The 22,698-nt window shown below is 39.5% G+C and overlaps 1 protein-coding gene across 1 annotated transcript in view; it reads left to right on the top strand.

Moving 5' to 3' along the window:
- Nucleotides 1–4,728: 4,728 nt before the first annotated feature.
- Nucleotides 4,729–22,698, top strand: part of RXFP2 (relaxin family peptide receptor 2) — a 59,499-nt gene continuing 41,529 nt past the window's right edge. Inside the window, exons 1-2 of the mRNA XM_068984354.1 lie at nt 4,729–4,741; nt 20,348–20,518. Of these exons, the coding sequence (XP_068840455.1) occupies nt 4,729–4,741; nt 20,348–20,518 (184 nt within the window). The remainder of the gene's footprint in view (nt 4,742–20,347; nt 20,519–22,698) is intronic.

The following is a 22,698-nucleotide window of genomic DNA, read 5'->3' as shown; positions in this document are numbered from 1 at the left end:
GACATTTAAAGCCTCTCCTGGAATGCGGCACATGCTACTTCTGGTCACATTTTATTGGTCAAGAGGCAAAAATCAGTGGAGCAGAGAAATACACACTCACTATGAGAGGTTCTGCCAAGTCACATGGCAAAATGTGGAACTGAGTGCATAATCCTTTTGCAGACAGTGGAATAATTGGGAATGCTAATCTGATGTACCATAATATCTCTCATATGCGTCTTTTTGGTCTGGCCATGTATGCGTGGCCAGGAGTCTCTCAGTTTCACTCAGGTACAAGAATCAGGTTTACTTTCTTCTGCCATCAGCCTGACTGTGTACTTAGTTGCTCCGCACCATGACATGAGTTCTTAATCTCTCAGTTTGTTGTATTCAAGATGTGCATGGCACAGATTTCATCTAGTGATCTTTGCAGTTCAGACAGATTGCTCCCTTCCCTGAAAAGCCACTGAACTTCTTATCCGAACTTTTCATTTGAAGTTTTACCTAACTTTTCAATATATCTAGTGCTCCCTTTAAAATACAATTTTCCTAAGAATACAGTTTTTAGTTGCCAGTCATTTTCTCTCAGAATTTGAATGCTGTTGCATCTATTCTGGCTTCCATCATTGTTGTTGAGAAGTCCATTAGCATTCTAGTTTTCCCTGTGTAGCTCATCTGCTTTTTCTCTCTGCTTTATTTTAAAGCTTTCTCTGTATATTCGATATTACCCAATTTTAATGCCAAATGTCCAGATGTGGATTTATTTTTATCTGCACTGCCTACTAGAGATCGTTCTTCCTATATCTACAAATTTTATATTTTATCATTTCTAGAAAATTCTCAGTCATCACCTCCCTAAATTTCTCCTTTATTCTCACGACTTGTTCTTTCTGGGACTCTAGCTGCATGTTGAAACTTTTCATGCTTTCCTCTGAAACTTTTAATTTCTTTAGCTTTGTTCATTCTCTGTTTATCTGTACTAAGTTCTGGATAATTTCTTTACCTCTTTATTCCAGTCTACAACTGTTTTTTTCCTCAACTACTACTTTTACCCATACGTTGAGCTCTTAAGTTCCACAAATATGTTGTTTGTTTCTAAAAATTCTGTTTCTTTTGAATGGTTTCTTATTTCTTACTTTTGTGATTCTGTGTGTTTCTTTCTTTAAACATATTATCTTCCATAACTGATCATTTCAATATATGAAGCTCTTGGGGTTCTGAATCTATTGCTTTTATTTGTGCTAAGTGTTACCTGAGTGTGCTTGGTTGATCGTTGATAGTGAGCCAGTATTTGGTTGACGTTAATCTGGGTAAACCCCGAGGAACTAAACTGAGGATGTTTTCTGCGGAGTTCGTGTTTCTATTGCGCGGAGTGCGTGGCTTAGTCCTCTGGGGAGGCTGAGGCTGAGCGCTGAGACCTTGCCATTCCCCCAGTTTAAAAGCTGATCTTTTAGTTGGCATCTGCATTTGTTTGTAGGCATATCTTGCCTTTTATATTTGTTTACTGTTCTGCATTGCCATTTCAGCATTTTTGCTTTTGTCTTGTGTTTTTCCTTTAGGCTTGATTCTTCTCATTTATGACACTGCAGAAATGCAATGAAAATTGTTTTCGTGCAAGAGCTTTTATTTTCAAGCAAGAAGGCTTTTCAGAGAGTATCTAATCTACCCTCCTGCTGGGAGTGGTTGTCTCTGTGATTTTTTTTTACTCTGGGTTTATAGCTATGCTCCTATTCACTGAGCTTGCCAAGAGCTTGAAATTCCCAGATAAATGGAGCGTGACTTAAATTATTTTAAATGTAAAGTATTAGAGTGAGAATACATAACTGAGACTTCCCTTCTCAAAACGGACCCTATATGAGGACTGGTTTGCTCAACTCACTGACATTCTATGCTAATGAGGTTGTGTGATTCAGTTAGGTTTGTTCTGCCTACAGAGTAACAAGTAGGTCTGTTACCACTGCTGGAAGGTTACTCAAAATATCAATCTTATTGAATGACGAGTTAATGATGTATCTCATGAAGAAGGGCTAACGTAATTATAATCCTAATCCTAATCATAATTATAGCTGAATATCTAAGGTTTTGAAACTTCCCCAGTGGTTCAGTGGTGAAGAATCTGCCTGTAGCACAGGAACCACAGGAGACGTGGGTTCGATCCCTGGGTTGGGAAGATTACCTAAAGGACGGCATGGCAACCCACTCCAGTATTCTTGTCCTGTTTGACTCTTTTGCGACCCTATGGACTGTAATCAGCCAGGCTCCTCTGTCCATGGGATTTCCCAGGTAAGAATACTGGAGTGGATTGCCGTTTCCTTCTCCAGGGGATCTTCTCAACAGGGGTCGAACCCACATCTCCTGAATTGGCAGGTGAATTCTTTACCACTGAGCCACCTGAGAAGTCCAGGTAATTGTCCTGTTAGTGAATTCCCTTGAATTAGCCAGAATTACATTGAATTGTGCTATTTATTAAGTATTATATTTGTATGAGGGGCTTCCCTGGTGGCTTATGAGCTTTTATACTATTATTGCCAAAAATGTGAGTGCTACCCACTGGAGACTTTCATGAAGGAATAAGTTGATTCAGGCAAGGATCAATAAAATACACTTGTGCGAGTTTGGCGTTAACATCCCGGGATGAATCAGGTTATACAAGTCTTCCTCTCTGCATGAAGCACTGTCTGGAGCTTCTCTACCAACTGTGTCTCCAAGGAAAGAGTCAATCCATTCACCCTTATTTAAACCCCTGTATTATATCCTTGTGTACATTTCAACCATTTGGGTTTCAGTTCAAGATACTGGATGCTCATACTAGGTAAATCAAAGTTAAAACTTATTAAATGAAATATCTTTCAATACCTGCACTTTCAGCCTTTGGAAACCAATAATGAGCCTAACTAACTATTATTATTTATAATTATAGTTCTTAACTATTATTTATAATTATGGAGTTCTGAATTATTTATGTTAATATAAGAAAGATTGAAAAGCTTAACACAAAAGGATGATGATTCAATGTTTTAACAGTTTAAATCTATTTCTAAGGCTTAATATTCAAGAAGAAGTCAAAATTAAGTGCTTTGAAATCTTGACATTTCTTCTTTCTCCAAAAACTGTGTTTTCATGAAATATACATTTAAAACCTCAAATAAACTTGTGATGGACAATTCATGGTATTTAACTGCACTTAAAAATTTATGCTTAATGTTTCAATACCAGACACTAGCACCCCTCATTTTGACAGTAGAACACAAAATATAGGGAAAATTCATCACTCTGAATTTTTTTATGAAAACTAAGGCAAATTTTATGTAAAAAGACCTCAAAATTCGTGAAGAAAAAGGGTTCTTGAAATGTAAGAAAAAAACCTTGAACTATTTTTTTTCATCATTTCCTTTATTCTTGCTGCTCTCTCTTTTGGTTTGAAAAATAAGATGAGAATATAGCTAAATGTATCTGGAAGGAGTCTTGGAGAATTTAGCTCACTTCTTAAAAGAGAGAAGAACTAACTGCATTATGTGATAAATGAAATATTTTCTAGTTGAAATTCCCTTTGAATCTTTATTCTGTCAAAGGCTGGAATGAAAGAAAGAACAATGAAAACCCCATTTCTTGTGATTTGTGATGATGTAGCCAGTCATCACAAGATAGTTTTTCAGTGTTGTTGTGACAGAATTCATAGCAACATATAAGAGTATTATTCCCTTAGAAAATCCTCTGTCCAAATCACAACTACAAAATGTTTAGTATGTCTACAGAGACATTTCTCAGAATTTCTTAGATGACGAAATTCTACAATGTCCTTTTGTAGACTCTTTATCATTAGACTAGGATCAACTGAATTCTATGACCAAAGTCCCTTTCTCTAACACTGACTATGCTGCTTTAAAAGCTGCTTTCAGGATGTAAGAACTGAATTATAATTATTATTTTCTAGTAGATGTGAAACACAGGATTGAAAGCAAGAATAAAAGTGTCCATTTAAAAAAAAAAGGAACATAATTATAGAGGAAGTAAATGAAGTTTAAAATATTGTGTGAATATCTTACAGTTAGTAACTATTAAACACAGGGCCATATATCTTAGTTATTACTATCTTTCTGTATGCCATTTGAAAACATTTAAGAGCATTTGAATGGAAGCACGTATTCTTCATATATTTGCCAGTGAGTAGCTTTTTGTTATTTGTTTATTGAATGAAAAATATGCTTGCAAAGAGTTTTGTCACCTATTCAGTGTAAATCTATTTCCCTCCCTATTGGAGAATTTCTATATATGATTGGATTTGAATTAAGAGCAAATCTGTGTTCACTTTGGCAGCATATATACTAAATTAGGAGCAAATTGTACTACATGCTTTAATGGGAAACTTTTTTAGAGTGATTTTTTAAAATGTTTTTTATAATACCAGAGTTTTATGTATGTCTCTCTGTACATACTATAATGAATTAATGATCAAGAAAACAACTGTAGATTTGAAATAAAATGAAACCAAAAAAAAAAAAAGAATGAAAAAGATAGGCTGCATAGTGACAAAGACCGTCTCCTTTCGTGCCAGTAAAGTTCTAGCTGTGAGCATGCTCAGACACAGGGGAGGCACCGAAGTTAGTATATCAGAACTCCTTCTGAGGTATAAGGAGCATACGTCTAATAACTCAGTTGCTGTGAACCCATTGTTACGTTTCTGGTATTAAGTGTCTCTTCAGCCGCAGATTGATTGCAATGTTCCTTCTACTTCATTTCATCGTTCTGATGGATGTCAAAGGTAAGGCTGCTGCTTTCTCGCTTAATGAGTGCAATTCCAAAAGAACAGACTATTTCTGCTTAGTTCTATCATATGTATAATGCACTCACTGCAGTGTTTGATGAGCAGACCTCCAGTTTGCATGGTCATTGTCACTAGTTGCTTGCAGTCTCATCCTAGCAGTTTCTAGATGCAACAGATTTTTCGTGGAAACTTGCCTTTTAAATGTGGTTAAAACTATAGACAAGGTAGCTTAAAAAAAAAACAATGATGAAGAAATCAATGATAATGGGGAAATTTTTTTAGTATTTGAAAAAATGTACGACACATTAATAAATTAAAATTTTGACTTATGAAATTTCAACCTGTTGAAATCTGTTCATAAATTTTATATAGTTGTTATAGTTCACTATTGCTATATTTCATTATTAACATAATTAAATATTGCTATATTTAATAATATATTGCTATATTTCATTATTAATTAAACTGGAAACTGCAAAACCAAAGGCAAATCTAAAATCAATATTTCTCCCTAAGAGCAAATCTAGATAAAAGAAAATAACTTAAATGAACCAAAGCTACCTATTAGGATAATTCTCCTTTCTGTTTTTAATTTTTAAACATTTCATTTTAGCCAAACTGCTCACTTTCATGTTGGTGGCATTTTTATTGTATAGCTGAGGAAAAAAACAAAATTCAAACTTTACCTGGTTTTAAAGAAAAATATAGACTTGTTTTGCTGTGAACTTGTACACTTCTAAGTAAATAATCTATTCATCATATCCAAGGCATGTGGGTTTATTATTAGTCTTATTAAGGATGTTTTTAGGTTCATAGGCTTTCTTAGAAACTTTTAATAAACCTCTGAGAATGAAGTTAAAATTCAAAATTATATTTCTTTTCTGAGAAATTTGTTTTAGGTTTAAAATTTTTTTTATTTTATTAAATGAATTCAACTGCATATTTTAAATATTGAAATAAAATGCAGTATTTATGAGCAGTTATTTAAGAATATCTACAGATAAAAGATTTTTAATATTTAAATTTTAGCTTGAATTTGGAATACTAAAACTTTTTTCAAATTATTTAAAAATATTTTAATACATGTAGCATGAGTGTCATATTTTAATCTTTCTTTCATGAAAACTTAAGTGTTATCTAAGGAGAAACATTATATGAACTCATTTTGCATGAAATACAGTTGTAGAAAGCAGTCTACTTCTTAACTGAAGATCTTCTTCATTCAGAAGTTAATGCTCTATGCACATTTGTAATTTCAACTTTTTATGATCTTTAGGAATAGACAGTTTAAAATAGGGTCTTGTATTCAACACATGTCATAAAGGTTATCTATGCCCTTAAAAATTCTTTAATGTACAGATATGTAACTATGGTTAACCAATTTTACTAAAATACTTGCTTATCGTAGTGCATCTAAATTGATTTGCCTTGGAAAAGCAAAATCTTTATCTATTACCAAAGTAATGTTTTTGAGATTTACCACAATGTAATGTTGTTCTTTAAAAAAGAGGGAAAAATTTAAAGAGATGATTTTTTTTATTTCTAAGTAAATGCCATATTTAAAATCCATAGTACCAATCTAATAAATATTTATTAATTATAATTCTCTGGAAATTTATCTTGTCTAATTTTATATTACTTTTAAACCCTTTATATTTAAAATCATTTGCTTTCAAAGTTAGATATGTTAATGCTTTGATATCTTACTCCTGCTTGTAAAAATAATTTGGTATATATATCAGTAAAATCTTTTTCTTTTCCATGATAAAATTATAATTGTTAGTTAAAATTACATAGTTAAAGCAATAAAGTTGTTTATAATAAACAAAGGAAAGTCATTTAGAATTATAGGAGTAAAAATTCCTTTTTAAATTTAAATGAATATTTGTGATAGATTCTAAGACCAGATCTAAATAAAAGGAAAAGTTAATAATTGTATGATTTGTCTTTTCTCTTCCGGCCATAATCACCCTTGTGTGCCTAAAGAATGAATGATATGGCTATCTTAAGCTACCAACATTAGTTAATCAGTCAAGATAACCGATCTTATCATCACTTTCCTCATGTATTTTATCATCAGTTTATTTACTTGTATTGTTAACCAGCTTCAAACTCCTTCCCCATAAAAATTTTATGGGCTAATTATGAACAATATTACAAACTAAAAACATGGGCTGGGAAATTGAAAGCATGAAGTACTGAGAAAGCTACTTGATAACTACCAGTTGCTACTTATTCAAATAATTTGTAACCTTGAAAATCGCAGTCATCAAAAGCAGAGCTAGAGCTCTGAGGTGAACAGTATTTGACTGCCCCCTAATGGACCAGTTCAAATCTCAGCCCTGTCCTTTCTAAGTCCTGTCAGCTCAGCCCTTGAGAAAAGGGCTGAGACTGTGTCTTAAGAAAAGGTTTATGAACTAAATCTTAATTTCACACAATTACATCCATGCTGCCAATAGCTGTGAAAAGCAGTTATACTGTGGGCCAGTCATACTGAGAGGCTGAAGAAGCACTGCTAATGAAAACTCACCTGCTTCAGGGCTGAATGAAGCCCACTGTGAGGGAAGAGGAAAAATAGCAGAAACCCAGAAGTGAAGGTCATTGGAGATACCTCGAAAGGCACTACCTAAAATACATCTCACAACAGATGTTATTCGTTTGTTCATCTTACCGTGAATGGATATGACCCAGTGTAGTAAAAGAGTTTTAAGGATTCTCACTTGAAATGACAAAATTGGCTGTCACCTGAATTTTAAAGACAAAAATTGGGATGTTGCTTTCCAGTAAGCTGATATTGAAAAATGACACATTTCATCCTAAGACACTGTGACTTGAATAAAATTCAGTTAACTAAGGATAGTTTCTGTGTACACAGTTACATGATGACAAATAAGAAATCATAAGAAATAAGAGTGGAAAATAAGAAATCAGAAAAAATAGTGGAAAATTTACACAAGATTTACACAAAATTTACATCATAGTGGGAAAAAAAAAGAGAATTCATAGTAGAATTAGCAGAAGCATTTTTAAATGCTTCATTCACATGCATCCATCCCTCATCCCTATAATTCTAGATGTTCAGTAGCATAGAAAAAAAATAAGTTTGCAATAAATGTTCTCATCAGTGGCATATCACTTTAATTTTTTTTCCCCCTCAAGGAAGTTCTGTGTGAATAGAATATGCATTTGATAAGGGGAAGATGTTTTATCTCCCAGTTCCCCAGGCATGAATTTTCTCTTTTTTGAAGGCCTGGACATTTTCATGAAGTTGGAGGGATTTTCCTCCTGCTCATTTCTCCCTATGAGCGATCTCAGAATGGCATCAACATAGTTCATTGGAGTGTTCAGTTCTGAGCCGTAAGTTTATATGAGAATCTCAGGGACTTTGCCTTGTGGGTGATCAAGTTCCGAATCTCATGCCCAGTTTGCAGAGATACCCCCGCTGCTTTTCTTCCTGGCTAGTATTAAAATCACAGCCTTGGGTGGTCAGCAGAGGTAACTTATCCCCCACGCATTCTCAGGGGCTGTACCCCAGCAAGGTGGCTTCATGCAGGTCCCAGCCTCTGCTGACCGGCTGTGTCCAGCCGCTTCCTCAAGCAGCGTGGAAGCCGGATCTAACTGCTCTTACAGAGCTTAGCTCCTCTCACAGCAGCAGCCTTTTCTCTGGTCACCTTCTGTGGAGATTCTCCCTTCGATAAACTAAATGTTTCAGTGAAAAAGCAGAGTTGTCAGTCGGCCCTGTGTCTTCGGAAAAGCGAGTGTGGTGGGGAGCGTAGTTGGGATTTGCTCACAATAGACCACCCTGACCCAAAGCTCAGAAAAGAAGGTAGTTTTTAATTCTGCTGGTGTTGCTTTAATCAGCGACTGGACACGGAGGGCACACACCAGCTGAATCATGAAGTGCTACACCAGCGGAAGGGATTAGGACACGAGAGGCAGCAGAGTGGCATGGATGCTAGATTTAGGGGTGAGCTGACCTGTGTTCAAGTTACAGCCCTCATCCTCTGCAGTCTTAGACCTTCTGCGTGCCAGACAACCTCTGAGCCTTGGTTGGACACTCATGCAATTATTAAACTCTCAGAATTATTGTATCATTATCATAAGTCCTGATATACAGATAACCAGTTCTCTCAGCTCGTTTTCCTTCTTCAAGACACAGCTGGCTCTTCTTGTCCTTTATCGTCCCCACGTGTGTTGGAGAAACAGCTTATCCATTTCCACACACACATACTTACCCATGCACACTCCTGGATTCTTACTGAAATTGCTTTGAACCAACCTATACATCAATTTGAGAGAAGAATTAACTCCATTTATTTAGGTCCTTAATATCTATCAATAACTTTACATACTTTGCACAAATGTCTTGCAAATTTTTCTTAGATCTGATGCTATAGTAAAAACTGTTGATGCTATTGTAAAAGGCATTTTTAAAAATGCTTCATTTTTCAATTGTTTGTAATTGATATAGAGATATTAAATTGACTCTACAGAAACCTTTATAAACTTTATAATGCTAATAATGTTTTAGTTTGAATTTGTTAATGTTCACACTGATATCATTTGTGAATAGTGACAATTTTATTTCTTCCAGCATGTATATCATTGATTTGCTCACCTTGCTTTACTACATCTGCTAAGCCCTCCAACGCAGACCACCCCCCACCACACACACACACAAAGTGTTTATTTATTTGGCTATACCAGGTCTTAGTTGTGAGTTGAGGGATTTTTAGCTGTAGTATGAGAACTCTTAGCATGTGGGATTGAGTTCCTGGACCAGGGATTGAACCTGGGCCCCCTACATTGGGAGCTCGGAGTGTTAGCCACTGGACCACCAGGAAAGTCCCCAGTGTAGTCTTGAAAAGATGCAGTAATAGTGGATATCACTGCCCTGTTCTCAACCTCGAAGTGAACATCTCCAAAAGTTTCCCATTAGGTATATTATATTTTATGGATTTTTATAAATATCCTCAATAAATCAAGTAAGTTGCCTTCTATTTTTAGCTTGCATAGTTAAAGTCAGGATCTGATCATTTCCTCTCTGGAGCCTTTGTTGTAAGCAAAGTTAAAGACAAGTGACACACTGGCAGAAAACATTTGTGAGTTATAGAACAGAGGGGCTAACCTCACTAAAGAATTCTGCTCGCATTGCCAGATTCAGTTTTCTCACACACAGTTCCAAACACTGTGTTCCAGCCCACTGCTGTCAGGAATGAAAGTTTCACCCATCCATGAGCAAAAATAAGTTAGTCTTTTGTAAAGCTAAATGTATTCCTTTCAAGGGACTGTCTTTTCTTCTGTGCATATATTCTCTCAGATTTTTAACAATAAAATACTGTTTTTCTTATAACTATTCTAATAATCATAATTTAGGTTTTTTTAGTGTTCTTGTTTGATAAAGCAAAATATTAGGAACTCTTCACAGGTCCCTCTAAATTCTTTAACTGACTTGATTCTGACCTAATGCATATCGGGGACATTCAGGGTATTGATGAAGAAAAAGGAGCCAACACATTAAGGAGATGGGGTGGGACTAGAGGAGGACCATGAGAGAGTGTGGAGAAGAAGGAGGTAAAGCAGGACAGTGAGACATCACAAAGACAAGGAAGAAAGGTTTCAACCAGGTGACTGTGGCTGGCTGGGTCAAATGCGGGCGAGAGCTAAGCAAAATGAAGACCATAAAACATCTATGGGGTTTAGAAATAAAGAGGACATTAGTGATTCCAGTGCGAAAAATTTCAGTGGAGCAGCACAGCCAAGACTGAATGCTGTGAACCAAGGAAAGCAATGGTGGTAAGGAACTGGAAACACTGGCTAGTAGGATTTTTCTGAGAAATTTAACTTTGAAGGGAGAAGAGTGTCTCAGCTCCAGTAGGACTGGGAGTTGGTTAGTTGGTTGGTTGGCTGCTTGGTTGCTCAATTAGTTAGTTGGTTGGTTGATTTGTTTGTTTTGAAGGTTAAGAGGTGATTGAGTAAGACTAATGTTAATGGAAAAGCCAGTGGAGAGACAGGGATATTGAAAATAGAGGAGAGAAAGGAGATCATGTCAAGAGAGGCAGAGAGGAGGAGATGAAGTGGAATATAGGACACAGATGGGAGTTTTGTCTGAGGGCAGGAAGGGAGCCCATCAACCTTTGTGCATCATAAAGGGTGCATCATCCAGGGCTTAACCTTGGACCTTGTGGCTTCTACATAGCTCAGCAGTAGCTGTTGTGTGAATGGTGCCCCAGACTTGTGCGAGGTTCATCCTGCCTGGTCGTACACAGCAGTCTAGGACACAGGTCAATATGTAAGTTGGAGTGACACAATTTGAGAGGGTTACCACCAAGAAGAATAGCCCATGAAAGTCCCTCAAGACAGAGCAGTCAACAAATCAGACAGGGTTAGGAGAGGTGAAAGGGAAAAGGTATCATCTTTTCTCCTCTCTGCATCTCCCATGCCAAGTCTCCATCAGGTTTCACCCCATCTCCTTCATACTAACCCCTTCCACATTCTTCTCCCATTCACCCATCACAGTGTTCATTCCCTTGGGTTCATTTTACATGGACAGGTTTTAGGAAGAAGTCAGTCTCTTACAGAACAAGATATGGATTTAAATAGTTAAAGACCAGATATGAACCTAAAAGGATGCATCCCTCAAAATGAAGTGAACTGGTCAGTAGAAGAGATCTTTTGAAAAGAAGTCCTTCTTGTGCCTTTATATACCTTAGAACCCATCAAGAGCCATGGTGTTCAGTGTGCCACCCACATAAAAGCACCCAGCCCAGGGGGACATGGGGTGGAGATCTGTCCCTTGTAAGAATAATGTTGGCAATTTAGAATTCTTTTTTTTTTTTTTTCAATTTAGATCAACACGTATTGAACCAATACTCTATTCCATATAGTTAGACATTGTTTCCCCAACTTTGTCCAAACTTCAGACAATAACCTGAGGAAGGAGCTGGGGTGATAGTTTCTGCAGAAAATCTGTGAGTAGGATCATGAAAAACACTCACGAGTTGGAGGCGGTCAGTTTGTCTCAGGAGAAAGGAACAGAAACGGGGGACTTAGAGAAACTCAGTTAAGGCCAGAGTCTTTGAAATGGGAAGAAGGTGGAGTCAGCGTGTGCATAAAACTGGACCCGAATTCTGCACATATTCACTGATGTGTGCATGCCAAGTTTTCCTTCAGTCATGTCCAACTTTGCGACCCCATGGACTGTAGCTCACCAGGGTTCTCTGTCCATGGGATTCTCCAGGCAAGAATACTGGAGTGGGTTGCCATGCTCTCCTCCAGGGGATCTTCCTGACCCAGGGAGTGAACCCGCATATCTTATGTCTCTTACGTCTGCCGTATTAACAGGCAGGTTCTTTACCACTAGTACCACCTGGGAAGCCCATAGTCACTGATAGGGCCTCACAATATTGTCAGGGATGGGAGGACCCAACAGTAGAGTAAAAGGATAAGATCTCTAAGTTTAGGAAACAACCACCAAGAGGCCAGTTTCTCTCCACTCACCTTAACATGGACTTCCCTTGTGGCTCAGCGGGTAAAGAATCTGCCTGCAATGTGGGAAATCTGGGTTTAATCCCTGGGTCTGGAAGATCCTCTAGAGAAGGGAAAGGCTCCGCTCCAGTATTCTGGCCTGAGGAATTCAATGGTCTGTATAGTCCTTGGGATCACAAAGAGTTGGATATGACTGAGTGACTTTCACCTTAACATAACGGCTTTTTTTTTTTTTTTAAGAGAAGACTTTACTAGCTTCCTTCAAACAAATAATAAATCCTGTGCCCTGAAAAGGTGGGGTTTTAGTCGAGCTCAGACTCTTCACAGAGGTCAGGGAGGCCTCCCGCATGTGATCTCAGCGACAGGGCTGGATTCACCTTTGCTTTGCTGAGTGGCATTGCTGCTCCTCTTGGAGATCCTGCCACCTGAGCTCCAGGTGGGGATGGGCAGCATCGTGTCTGCCTTGTTGACAGAGCACGTTGTAGGCGCTCAGCTGACGTTTTCTAGATGTTAAATGAATGCTCCTTCCCGTGATGCAGTAACTGTCTCCTTAGAGTGAACAGCAGAGGCCTCACCTCCATCTGAATTCCACTAGGAACAGAGAAATGGCCTCATGGGCCAAGATCCCCTGGGCTTCCTGTGGGTGGCGTCCTCCATCCCTGGCGAGGACGTGGAAAGAGCCTCAGCCAGAACACCAGGCTGAGAGGATAAGGACTTCCTTCCACAGCACGCAGGACGAGCGTTGGCAGAGAATCCAAGAAAGCAGAGAGGGCCTCGCTCATCCCCATCAAGTCAAACTGAGTACCTCAGAGATCATTCTCATCTGTTTTTCCCCCTCAGGAAAGGGTGAGCAAGCAGAAAAGTATGTCCTTAGGCAGCAGTCCAGTTGGCTTCAAAAAGCTATCAAGGAGTCATTTCAGAATCCCTTTGCACAGACATGTCTAGAATATTGACCAGAGAGAGGAGAGGAAGACTGTTACTGAGAGATTCTCCCCTCAGCTGCCCATTTGGCAGGGGCCCCATGGACATTGCTGCAGAAGCTATTGACACAGCTTTTATGTAGGCATCCTCCATCTTTATAATCCCCAAGTTTCAATAAAAACTATCTCCACTTGCACAGATGGCAGGAAGACTAGACAGCAAGATATGCTGTCTACAGACCAGTATTGGCTCTTTTTCGGTACCTGCCAACTATAGCAAGGACTCTTAATCATCTTCTAAATTGTATTATGACAGAATGATAAATGAGAAGCACTTTGAAGACTAAACAATATTTTGTCATCAGAGTCAAAACATTAGCCTGCAACTTTGGGAATTTTACATTTGAAAGGGGTTCCTCCTTCAACCCTTCTTTTATTCCTAAATGACCCATTAATTCATTTTAAAAAATTAATGAGCACCAACTAAGTACCAGGCACTAGGTTAGATAATATTCATGATACAGAGGGCAAGGGGGTAGGTAGGGAATAGATTTTATTTCCCTTCCACATACAATTTATACCTTGAGTTGTTATCAGGAAGATTCCATTCTGGGGTGAACAATGGGGATTTTTAGAAACACAGTTGGTAAGGTTCTGTTTGTACATGGTCAGTCTTTCCCCTCCCCTTCCTTCACCCATACTTGGTAAATGTAGCCTATTTTTTTCCCCAAGGAAAAGGAAACAACCTTGATCCTTCCTGTCTTTGACCCTGGATTGTTTGTCTCACTCGGAATGGGTCTGCATCTGTGAGATGGACAGTTAATGGGGCCAACCCTTGGGGAACTCAAGGTCATCTTCATAATAAACCCCATGAGGGAAGACAGTGTTCTGCCTTCAGAATCTCCTACACAGCCTCAGCTGTCTATTTCAAAACTGTCTTTAAAACCAAGTTGTTAATCACCTCTTCTAAATCAATAAAAAAATATTATTAGAAAGTTGCAAGGATATTTCTGTTGCCTAATCATTTACAATCCCCTTTCAGCTTTTAAGAGTTTGCGGTTACTTAAAACAGAAACCATGTTTGTCACATGACTTTTGACATAATAACATGAAGGAATAGGAGAAGCTTTATTATAGTCCTGTTATTTCTCTCATAGAAGTTGTATAAAAAGATCATGCAATGCTAAGGCCTGGCAAGTTTCCGTCAAAGTTCTGGTTTTTTCACCTTGCATTGCAATTGCCAGTGAACTGTGATGTTGGAGAAGACTCTTGAGAGTCCCTTGGACTGCAAGGAGATCCAACCAGTCCATTCTGAAGGAGATCAGCCCTGGGTGTTCTTTGGAAGGAATGATGCTAAAGCTGAAACTCCAGTACTTTGGCCACCTCATTTGAAGAGTTGACTTATTGGAAAAGACTCTGATGCTGGGAGGGATTGGGGCCAGGAGGAGAAGGGGACGACAGAGGATGAGATGGCTGGATGGCATCACTGACTCGATGGACATGAGTTTGGGTGAACTCCGGGAGTTGGTGATGGACAGGGAGGCCTGGCGTGCTGCAGTTCATGGGGTCTCAAAGAGTCGGACACAACTGAGCGACTGAACTGAACTGAACTGAACATTAATCAAGGGTCTTCCATGGGCCAGGCATTCTCCAGCACTTCATAAGCACTAGCTGGTCTGCTTCCTGGGATATTATCATTAACCCAGTTTTAAATACGAGAAAACTAAAGTTTACAGCTTGCTCAAAGTCACGTAGCTAGGGAGTGGCAGAGAGAGTTGTAATCTGGATCTGATGATCTCCAGAGTACTTCATTACTAATGAATATTTTTATTTTTTTATTTTTCATATTTTATTTTATTATTATTATTTGCTTTACAATATTGTATTTGTTTTGCCATACATCAACATGAATCCACCACGGATGTACACGTGTTCCCAATCCTGAACCCCCCTCCCACCTCCCTCCCCATACCATCTCTCTGGGTCCTCCCAGTGCACCAGCTCTAAGCATCCTGTATCCTGCATCGAACCTAGACTGGCGATTCGTTTCTTATATGATATTATACATGTTTCAATGCCATTCTCCCAAATCATCCCACCCGCTCCCTCTCCTACAGAGTCCAAAAGACTGTTCTATACATCTGTGTCTCTTTTGCTGTCTCGCATACAGGGTTATCATTAGCATCTTTCTAAATTCCATATATATGTGTTAGTATACTATATTGGTGTTTTTCTTTCTGGCTTACTTCACTCTGTATAAATGGCTCCAGACCTAACTGATATCTATAGGACATTTCATCCCCAAACAATGAATTTCATCTTTTTCTCAAGTGCACATGGAACCTTCTCCAGGATACATCACATCCAGGGCCATAAATCTAGCCTTGGTAAATTCAAAACAATTGAAATCATTCCAAGCATCTTTTCTGAAAATTTTAAAATAGTGATTTACGTCCCATTGGTGGCTCATGAGATCAACTTAGTGACTTTTTAAGTGAATGAGATAGAATGGTAATGATCAGAGTTCATCCACCGTAGTAAAACGTAAGTAATATTTGAAGAAATTTTGTTTTCTTTGTGTGTGTATGTGTGTGTGTTTGTATGCCAAATTGTGATGTGATGCAAAATTTATTTCTAACTGTGAGTTACTATCTTAATCTTAAAGCTGCTTCACTAAGAAATATTGACTCTTATTCATGTTCCAGGGCTTCCCAGGTGGCACAGTGGTAAAGAAACCGCCTGCCAAGGTAGGAGACCCAGGTTCAATCCCTGGGTTGGGAAGAACCCCTGGAGGAGAACATGGCAACCCATTCTCGTATTCTTGCCTGGAGATTTCCATGGACAGAGGAACTTGGCAGGCTACAGTTCATGGGGTCCCAAAGTCAGACATGGCTAAAGCGACTAACACTTTCACTTTCATGCATGTTCCAAACACAGGAGGACTAGTTTTTATAAACCTGCCCTCTGTGGAAATCTTTGCAGGAAAGCAGTTAAGAGATTTAAAAATCTATGACCTTTCATTGATTTTTTTAAACCTGTGAAATCCTTTACGTGTAGGAATAGGCTTAAAAAGCCGACCTCCAGAGCCTCACAGCAGAGAGTTTTCCTAAAATAGTCAGACTTGACTGGTCTTATGCCCAGTTGCTCACAGTAAATCATTCATCGATCACTACAGAAAAGGCAGAGAAAATCTGTTCTGCTTTTGTAAAAACAAAAACCCAGTGGGGAGAAAAGAATCCAAGGGCCACGCTCCCCACTGAGGGAAGGCCTCGTGGATGCAGCAGGTTCCATAGGAGAGTGAGCATCGCCACATCTCAGTGTCCACATGAGAGGCCAGATGCTGCTCCTTGATGTGTTTGCAGGATCTTAAGGGTTGTCAGGACTAAAGCTCAAAATATCCAATAATCTACTCATGCTCTCTATCAATATCACTAAAAGCTTGACATGTAGTATAACTCAGACCTAGCTTTAGTGTCTGTATCAAACTCCTGCCCTTTTACAAATGGCGTGATTCGTTAAACAAGGAGGGTCAGCCGGCATCACTGACTTTAGGAGAGTGAACACTCTGGCGGGAGAACACTTCATCACAATGCAGCATGGGCTGGGCGGACTCAGAGCTCACAGGGCATCTTCCCAAGAACCAGAGTAGAAGAGCCCTTCATATGCTCAGCAGCCGTTCATTATTTCTGTTGTTGTTGTTTAGTCGCTAAGTCCTGTTTGACTCTTGGCAATCCCATGGACTGTAGCCCACCAGGCTCCTTTATCCATGGGATTCCCCAGGCAAGAATAGTGGAGTGGGTTGCCATTTACTTCTCCATGGGATCTTCCTGACCCAGGGATAGAACCCACATTCCCTGCATTGGCAGGCAGATTCTTTAATGCTGGGCCACCTGGAAAGTCCACATTCCTCATCTTCACATGGAGACAATAATACCAACAACACAAATGTGTTAGGATTAAGTGAAATAATTAGGAAACACCCAGTACGCAGTAGATGATGCTCCCCAAAGGTTAGGTTGTCTAGTCCTCTGCTGTATTAAAAGGCACCATAAAGTGTGAAAGTTAAAGTCTCTTAGTTGTGACTGACTCTTTCCAACACCATGGACTGTAGCCTGTGAGGCTCCTCTGTCCATGGAATTCTCCAGGCAAGAATATTGGAGTGGGTAGCCATTCCCTTCTTCATGGGATCTTCCTGAATCAAGGATCAAACCCTGGTCTTCTGGTTGGTAGGCATATTTTTTACTATCTGAGCAACTAGGGAAGCAAAAAGCACTGGACCCCCAACCTAAGGAAATTCCTAGCCATGATGCCAACCTTCATGGGCATGATTAGGAAAACTTTGCCAACATCCCTTGTTCCCTTCAATTAGTCATAATGAACTGTAGCCCTGCCTGAGAATGCACTCTCCTTAAATCAATTTATTTGAAGTTTCATCTTGCACTTTTTCCCCCTACATTGTACATTTTATACCTTTGACTCATTTGTTTTGCAACTGGAAGTTTGCACCTCTTAATTCCTCTTGCCTATTTCTATCTAACCTCTATTCTCTTTTTAAAAAAAAATATGTGTCTCTTAAATTTTTATTAGATATTTACCAAAGAACCCCACATATCTTTATTTTCTGGAAAATATTCTTTAAAACTTGAGAGAATGGCTCTCACATCTGTGTTTCTGGAATCTCTCTGGTCATCCTATCTACAGATATAGTAACTTTGCAAATATTAATTATGTTTCCTTTCTGCACTTTCTCATTTAATCCAGCAGTTATTCAGCTCTCATTCATTTTCTTTTATGTTGCCTGCGCAAGGAGTAGACTTTTAGATCATCCTCACGGAGGACTTATGCTCCTTGAAATGCAGATTCCTGATTTTCTCTAGCATGATGGTTAACAATGGGCCTCTGGGGTCAGAGAGATGATTCAGATCAATCTGTGTGATTTTGCATTTCATTTCCCTAACCCTGAAACTCTCGAGTCTTCTCCAACACCACAGTTCAAAAGCATCAATTCTTCTGCGCTCAGCTTTCTTTATAGTCCAACTCTCACATCCACTCATGACTACTGGAAAAACCATAGCCTTGACTAGACAGACCTTTGTTGGCAAAGTAATATCTCTGCTTTTTAATATGCTGTCTAGGTTGGTCATAGCTTTTCTTCCAAGGAGCAAGTGTCTTTTAATTTCATGGCTGCAATCACCATCTACAGTGATTTTGGAGCCCAGAAAAATTAAGTCAGCCACTGTTTCCACTGTTTCCCCATCTATTTGTCATGAAGTGATGGGACCAGATGCCATGATCTTTGTTTTCTGAATGTGGAGCTTTAAGCCAACTTTTTTGCTCTCCTCTTTCACTTTCATCAAGAGGCTCTTTAGTTCTTCTGCCATAAGGGTGGTGTCATCTGCATATCTGAGGTTGTTGATATTTCTCCCAGCAATCTTGATTTCAGCTTGAGCTTCATCAAGCCCAGCGTTTCTCATGATGTACTCTGCATATAAGTTAAATAATCAGGGTGACAATATACAGCCTGACATACTCCTTTTCTTATTTGGAACCAGCCTGTTGTTCCATGTCCAGTTCTAACTGTTGCTTCCTGACCTGTATGCAGGTTTCTCAGGAGGCAAGTCAGGTGGTCTGGGATTCCCATCTCTTTCAGAATTTTCCAGTTTATTGTGATCCACACAGTCAAAGGCTTTGGCATAGTCAATAAAGCAGAAATAGATGTTTTTCTGGAACTCTCTCTCTTTTTCAATGATCCAGCGGATGTTGGCAATTTGATCTCTGGTTCTTCTGCCTTTTCTAAAACCAGCTTGAACATCTGGCAGTTCACAGTTAATATACTGCAGAAACCTGGCTTGGAGAATTTTGAGCATTACTTTCCTAGCGTGTGGGATGAGTGCAATTGTGCAGTAGTTTGAGCATTCTTTGGCATTACCTTCCAACCAGTCCATCATAAAGGAGATTAGTCCTGGGTGTTCATTGAAGGGACTGATATTGAAGCTGAAACTCCAATACTTTGGCCACCTGATGCAGAGAGCTGATTCATTTGAAAAGACCCTGATGCTGGGAAAAATTGAGGGCAGGAGGAGAAGGGGACGACAGAGGATGAGATGGCTGGATGGTATCACCAACTCAATGGACATGGGTTTGGGTGGACTCCAGGAGTTGTTGATGGACAAGGAGGCCTGGTGTGCTGCGGTTCATGGGGTCGCAAAGAGTCAGACATGACTGAGCGACTGAACTGAACTGAACTGAACCCTGAAACAGGAAGGATATTATCACCCACACATTGATTGAAGGTATCAGTTCAGTTCAGTCTTTCAGTTCAGACCCTCAGTTCAGGGTCTTTTCAAGTGAGTCAGTTCTTTGCATCAGGTGGCCAAAGTATTAGAGTTTCAGCTTCAGCGTCAGTCCTTCCAGTGAATATTCAGGACTCATTTCCTTTAGGACGGACTGGTTGGATCTCCTTGCAATCCAAGGGACTCTCAAGAGTCTTCCCCAACACCACAGTTCAAAAGCATCAATTCTTCGGCACTCAGCTTTCTTCACAGTCCAAATCTCACATCCATACATGACTACTGGAAAAATCATAGCTTTGACTAGACAGACCTTTGTTGGTAAAGTAATGTCTCTGCTTTTTAATATGCTGTCTAGGTTGGTCATAGCTTATAGCTGAGATTATCCACAGTGAAAACTACCCAGTACACAGTAAGCCCATTGAGTGTTGCCTGTCATTATGTAGTATTCTCGCTCCTTATTCCAACGTGGTCCTGAATTTCTCTCATTCACACTTCATCTTTCCTTCTGCATGTGTATTTTCATTATGTCACCTCAAATCCTTCTTATAAGGGATTAATGAGTAAATAAATCCATCTGTTTGATCCTGTTAGCTCATGGTTTTGCTTTCCTGTTTCCAGGGGTGAACAAGGCTTTGATTCCATACACAAGTAGGACAATCGCTTTGACTTTGTTTACTGTTGCTTTCCTAAAGCAGATTCATAATAAGCCTTGATTCCATTCTTGGTAGAGTTAATGTTTGGTATGATGGTGATTATTTTAAATGTTATAATTAGGACATTACTCAGAGAAACTGTAAACTAAGAGTAACGCCAGAAAACTCAACTCATAGAGCTTTGCGAAAATTAAACAGATAATATGAAAAGAGTTTGGCCATATCAGTAATTTCTTCTCATTACTTAAGATTCCTGTCCCCTCTTTCACATAGATTATGCACTGACTGAAGGCAGTACAATCACTCCTTTGTGCCCAAAAGGATATTTTCCCTGTGGGAATCTCTCCCAGTGTTTACCTCGTGCTTTTCACTGTGACGGCGTGGAGGACTGTGGGAACGGAGCTGATGAGGAGAACTGTGGTGAGTCCACTTGCTCAGCTCCATACGGACACGCCCCCTTGTGAACTCCCCAGAACTGTGCATGGATCGAATGCTAACAGTGATGAACTGGAAGAGGTGATTTGGTATTCCGTAGGGAATCCTATCGTGACACGACTAAACAACTCCTCTCCAATGGATTTGTGATAATTACTTGCATCTTCATATTTAGAGGTGGCTTAAATCAGAAACATAGTATGATAAAAAACAAAACTATTTTAAATCCTACTCAGATACCCATATTTTAGTTGTAAATGGCTTAAACGATGACCACTTCCTTCTGGCTTGGAAATTGGGTTCAGCTGCAAGAGTATCTATAAAGTGTGAATAGATCTTCCTAGAGAATTAACTGATTCAGTAGACCTATATCACGTCCACTGTGTCCTCCCCAAGGCAGCAGGACATGACAGGCTCAGGGGAGAGAGGCGCCTCACCCTTGTGGGGTTCACAGGGACCGTGTGAACAAGGATGTGAGCAAACTTGTACCTAAATAAATAATTTAAGAGAGTAGTAAGCCCCATGAGGTATGCAGATCAGGATAGTGGGAGAGGAAGTGACTTGGGGGAAAGGCTACTTTAAAGACATAGCCACAAAACCCCTTGCTGAGATGACGACATTTGACTTGGGAATGAAAGGAAAGAGGAAAACCGTGAAATATTCTGGAGGAACAGAGTTATAGGCAAAAGGAACAGCACGTGAAAGACCCAGAGGCTGAATGAAATAAGACAGCTCTGTGTGTGGGGAGTAAAAGCCAGACTGAGATGGGCAGAGCGAACAGGATAGAGAGCGTAAAGAGGTAAGAGAGGCCAGACCAGAAGGGCCTCACAGGCCACTTTAGGTCTGTGTATCAGGACTGTATAGGTCTTCTCATCTAACCTGTGCATTTTGCCTGTGGAGAAACTGATGTCCCAAGAGGCTGACATGTCTAGTCAGTCGTAGAGTAGACCCTAGGAACCAGGTGTCCTGAATCCGGAAGAATCATGTGTGTTTTCTACTACACCAAACTGCCCCTCCTTGGCACGGCCCAGCTAGCAACCAGGGGTGACAGCAGAGGCCAGGAGTGCCTGGTGTCTGGCTCTAGAATCTGCTCTCACGCCCCTGGGGACTCATGCATGCTCCCGGCATCTCTGCCTTCACCACCTGTGCGTCACTCCTTCTCAGCCTGCAGGATAGAGTTCAGGTGTCCCATCCTCACCTCAGAAGCTTGGCTTCCTGGCCATGCCTTCCGCCCTGAGGTGTACCACTGTCTAGGACAAGCACCCTTTCTCTCTGCTGCTATCGCATCCTACTGTGCCTGGATGACGGTACTAAAGACGGCCTCATCTTCCCACCATACTTCTTTCAGTAGACAGGAACATCTTGAGAAGGGTTCTTACGGGCATCTTACTTGCTTTGGTGTCACCAGAGCCTAGAACAGGCAAGGACAGTCAGTGCTCAGGAGTGGAGCAGCTCTCTGGGTGCCAAAGGCAAGCCACTCACGTTTTTGCCCTCTCCTCTTCACTGCGTGGGAATCTCAGACCATGCATGTTGTCTGCCTCATGGGAGTTTTCCAAATGAAAATTAAGTAATTCATGTAAAGACACCAATAGAATAATATTTAAAACTGTTGATAATATTAATAAGAAATAAAAATAAACTAAAATTTGCAGGGATCTGCAAAAAGGTACCTATGGAAGGAGTTCCCTGTGGTCAAGTGGTTAGAATTTCAGACTTTCACTGCTGTGACTTGGGTTCAGTCCCCACTGAGGTCCCATAAGCCACACAGCAAAACCAAAAAACAAAAAAGGAGAACAGTAAAGGGACCTGTGGGCAACTATTTAAATTTACTTTTCTATTTATATAAACTTTAGGATCCTGCATCATATTGTAAGTTTTATTGCCTCTAATAGTTTATGCTAATGCTAAGATAATCATATTTCAAAAATCAAGCCTTTTTTTTTTAAAAGAATATGTTTTCATTGCTAAAAAAAAGAGAAGGAAACCTGGCAAATAAGCAGATCATATCACCTGACAAATTGAGAAAATATTTTTCTCATCAGGACTAGACAAAATTTATTAAAAGGAGCTTCATTTTTGCCTTATTTAAAAAATCAAAGACATGAATTTTATCAGAATTCTTTACAGGTATCAAGTAGGTATCTGCATACACATACACAGATTAT

This window comes from Capricornis sumatraensis, chromosome 12 (genome assembly GCF_032405125.1).
Source record: "Capricornis sumatraensis isolate serow.1 chromosome 12, serow.2, whole genome shotgun sequence".
Classification (NCBI taxonomy): domain Eukaryota; kingdom Metazoa; phylum Chordata; class Mammalia; order Artiodactyla; family Bovidae; genus Capricornis; species Capricornis sumatraensis.
The sequence above is the reverse complement of the archived record's forward strand: the minus strand, read 5'-3'. Positions and strand labels throughout refer to the sequence as shown.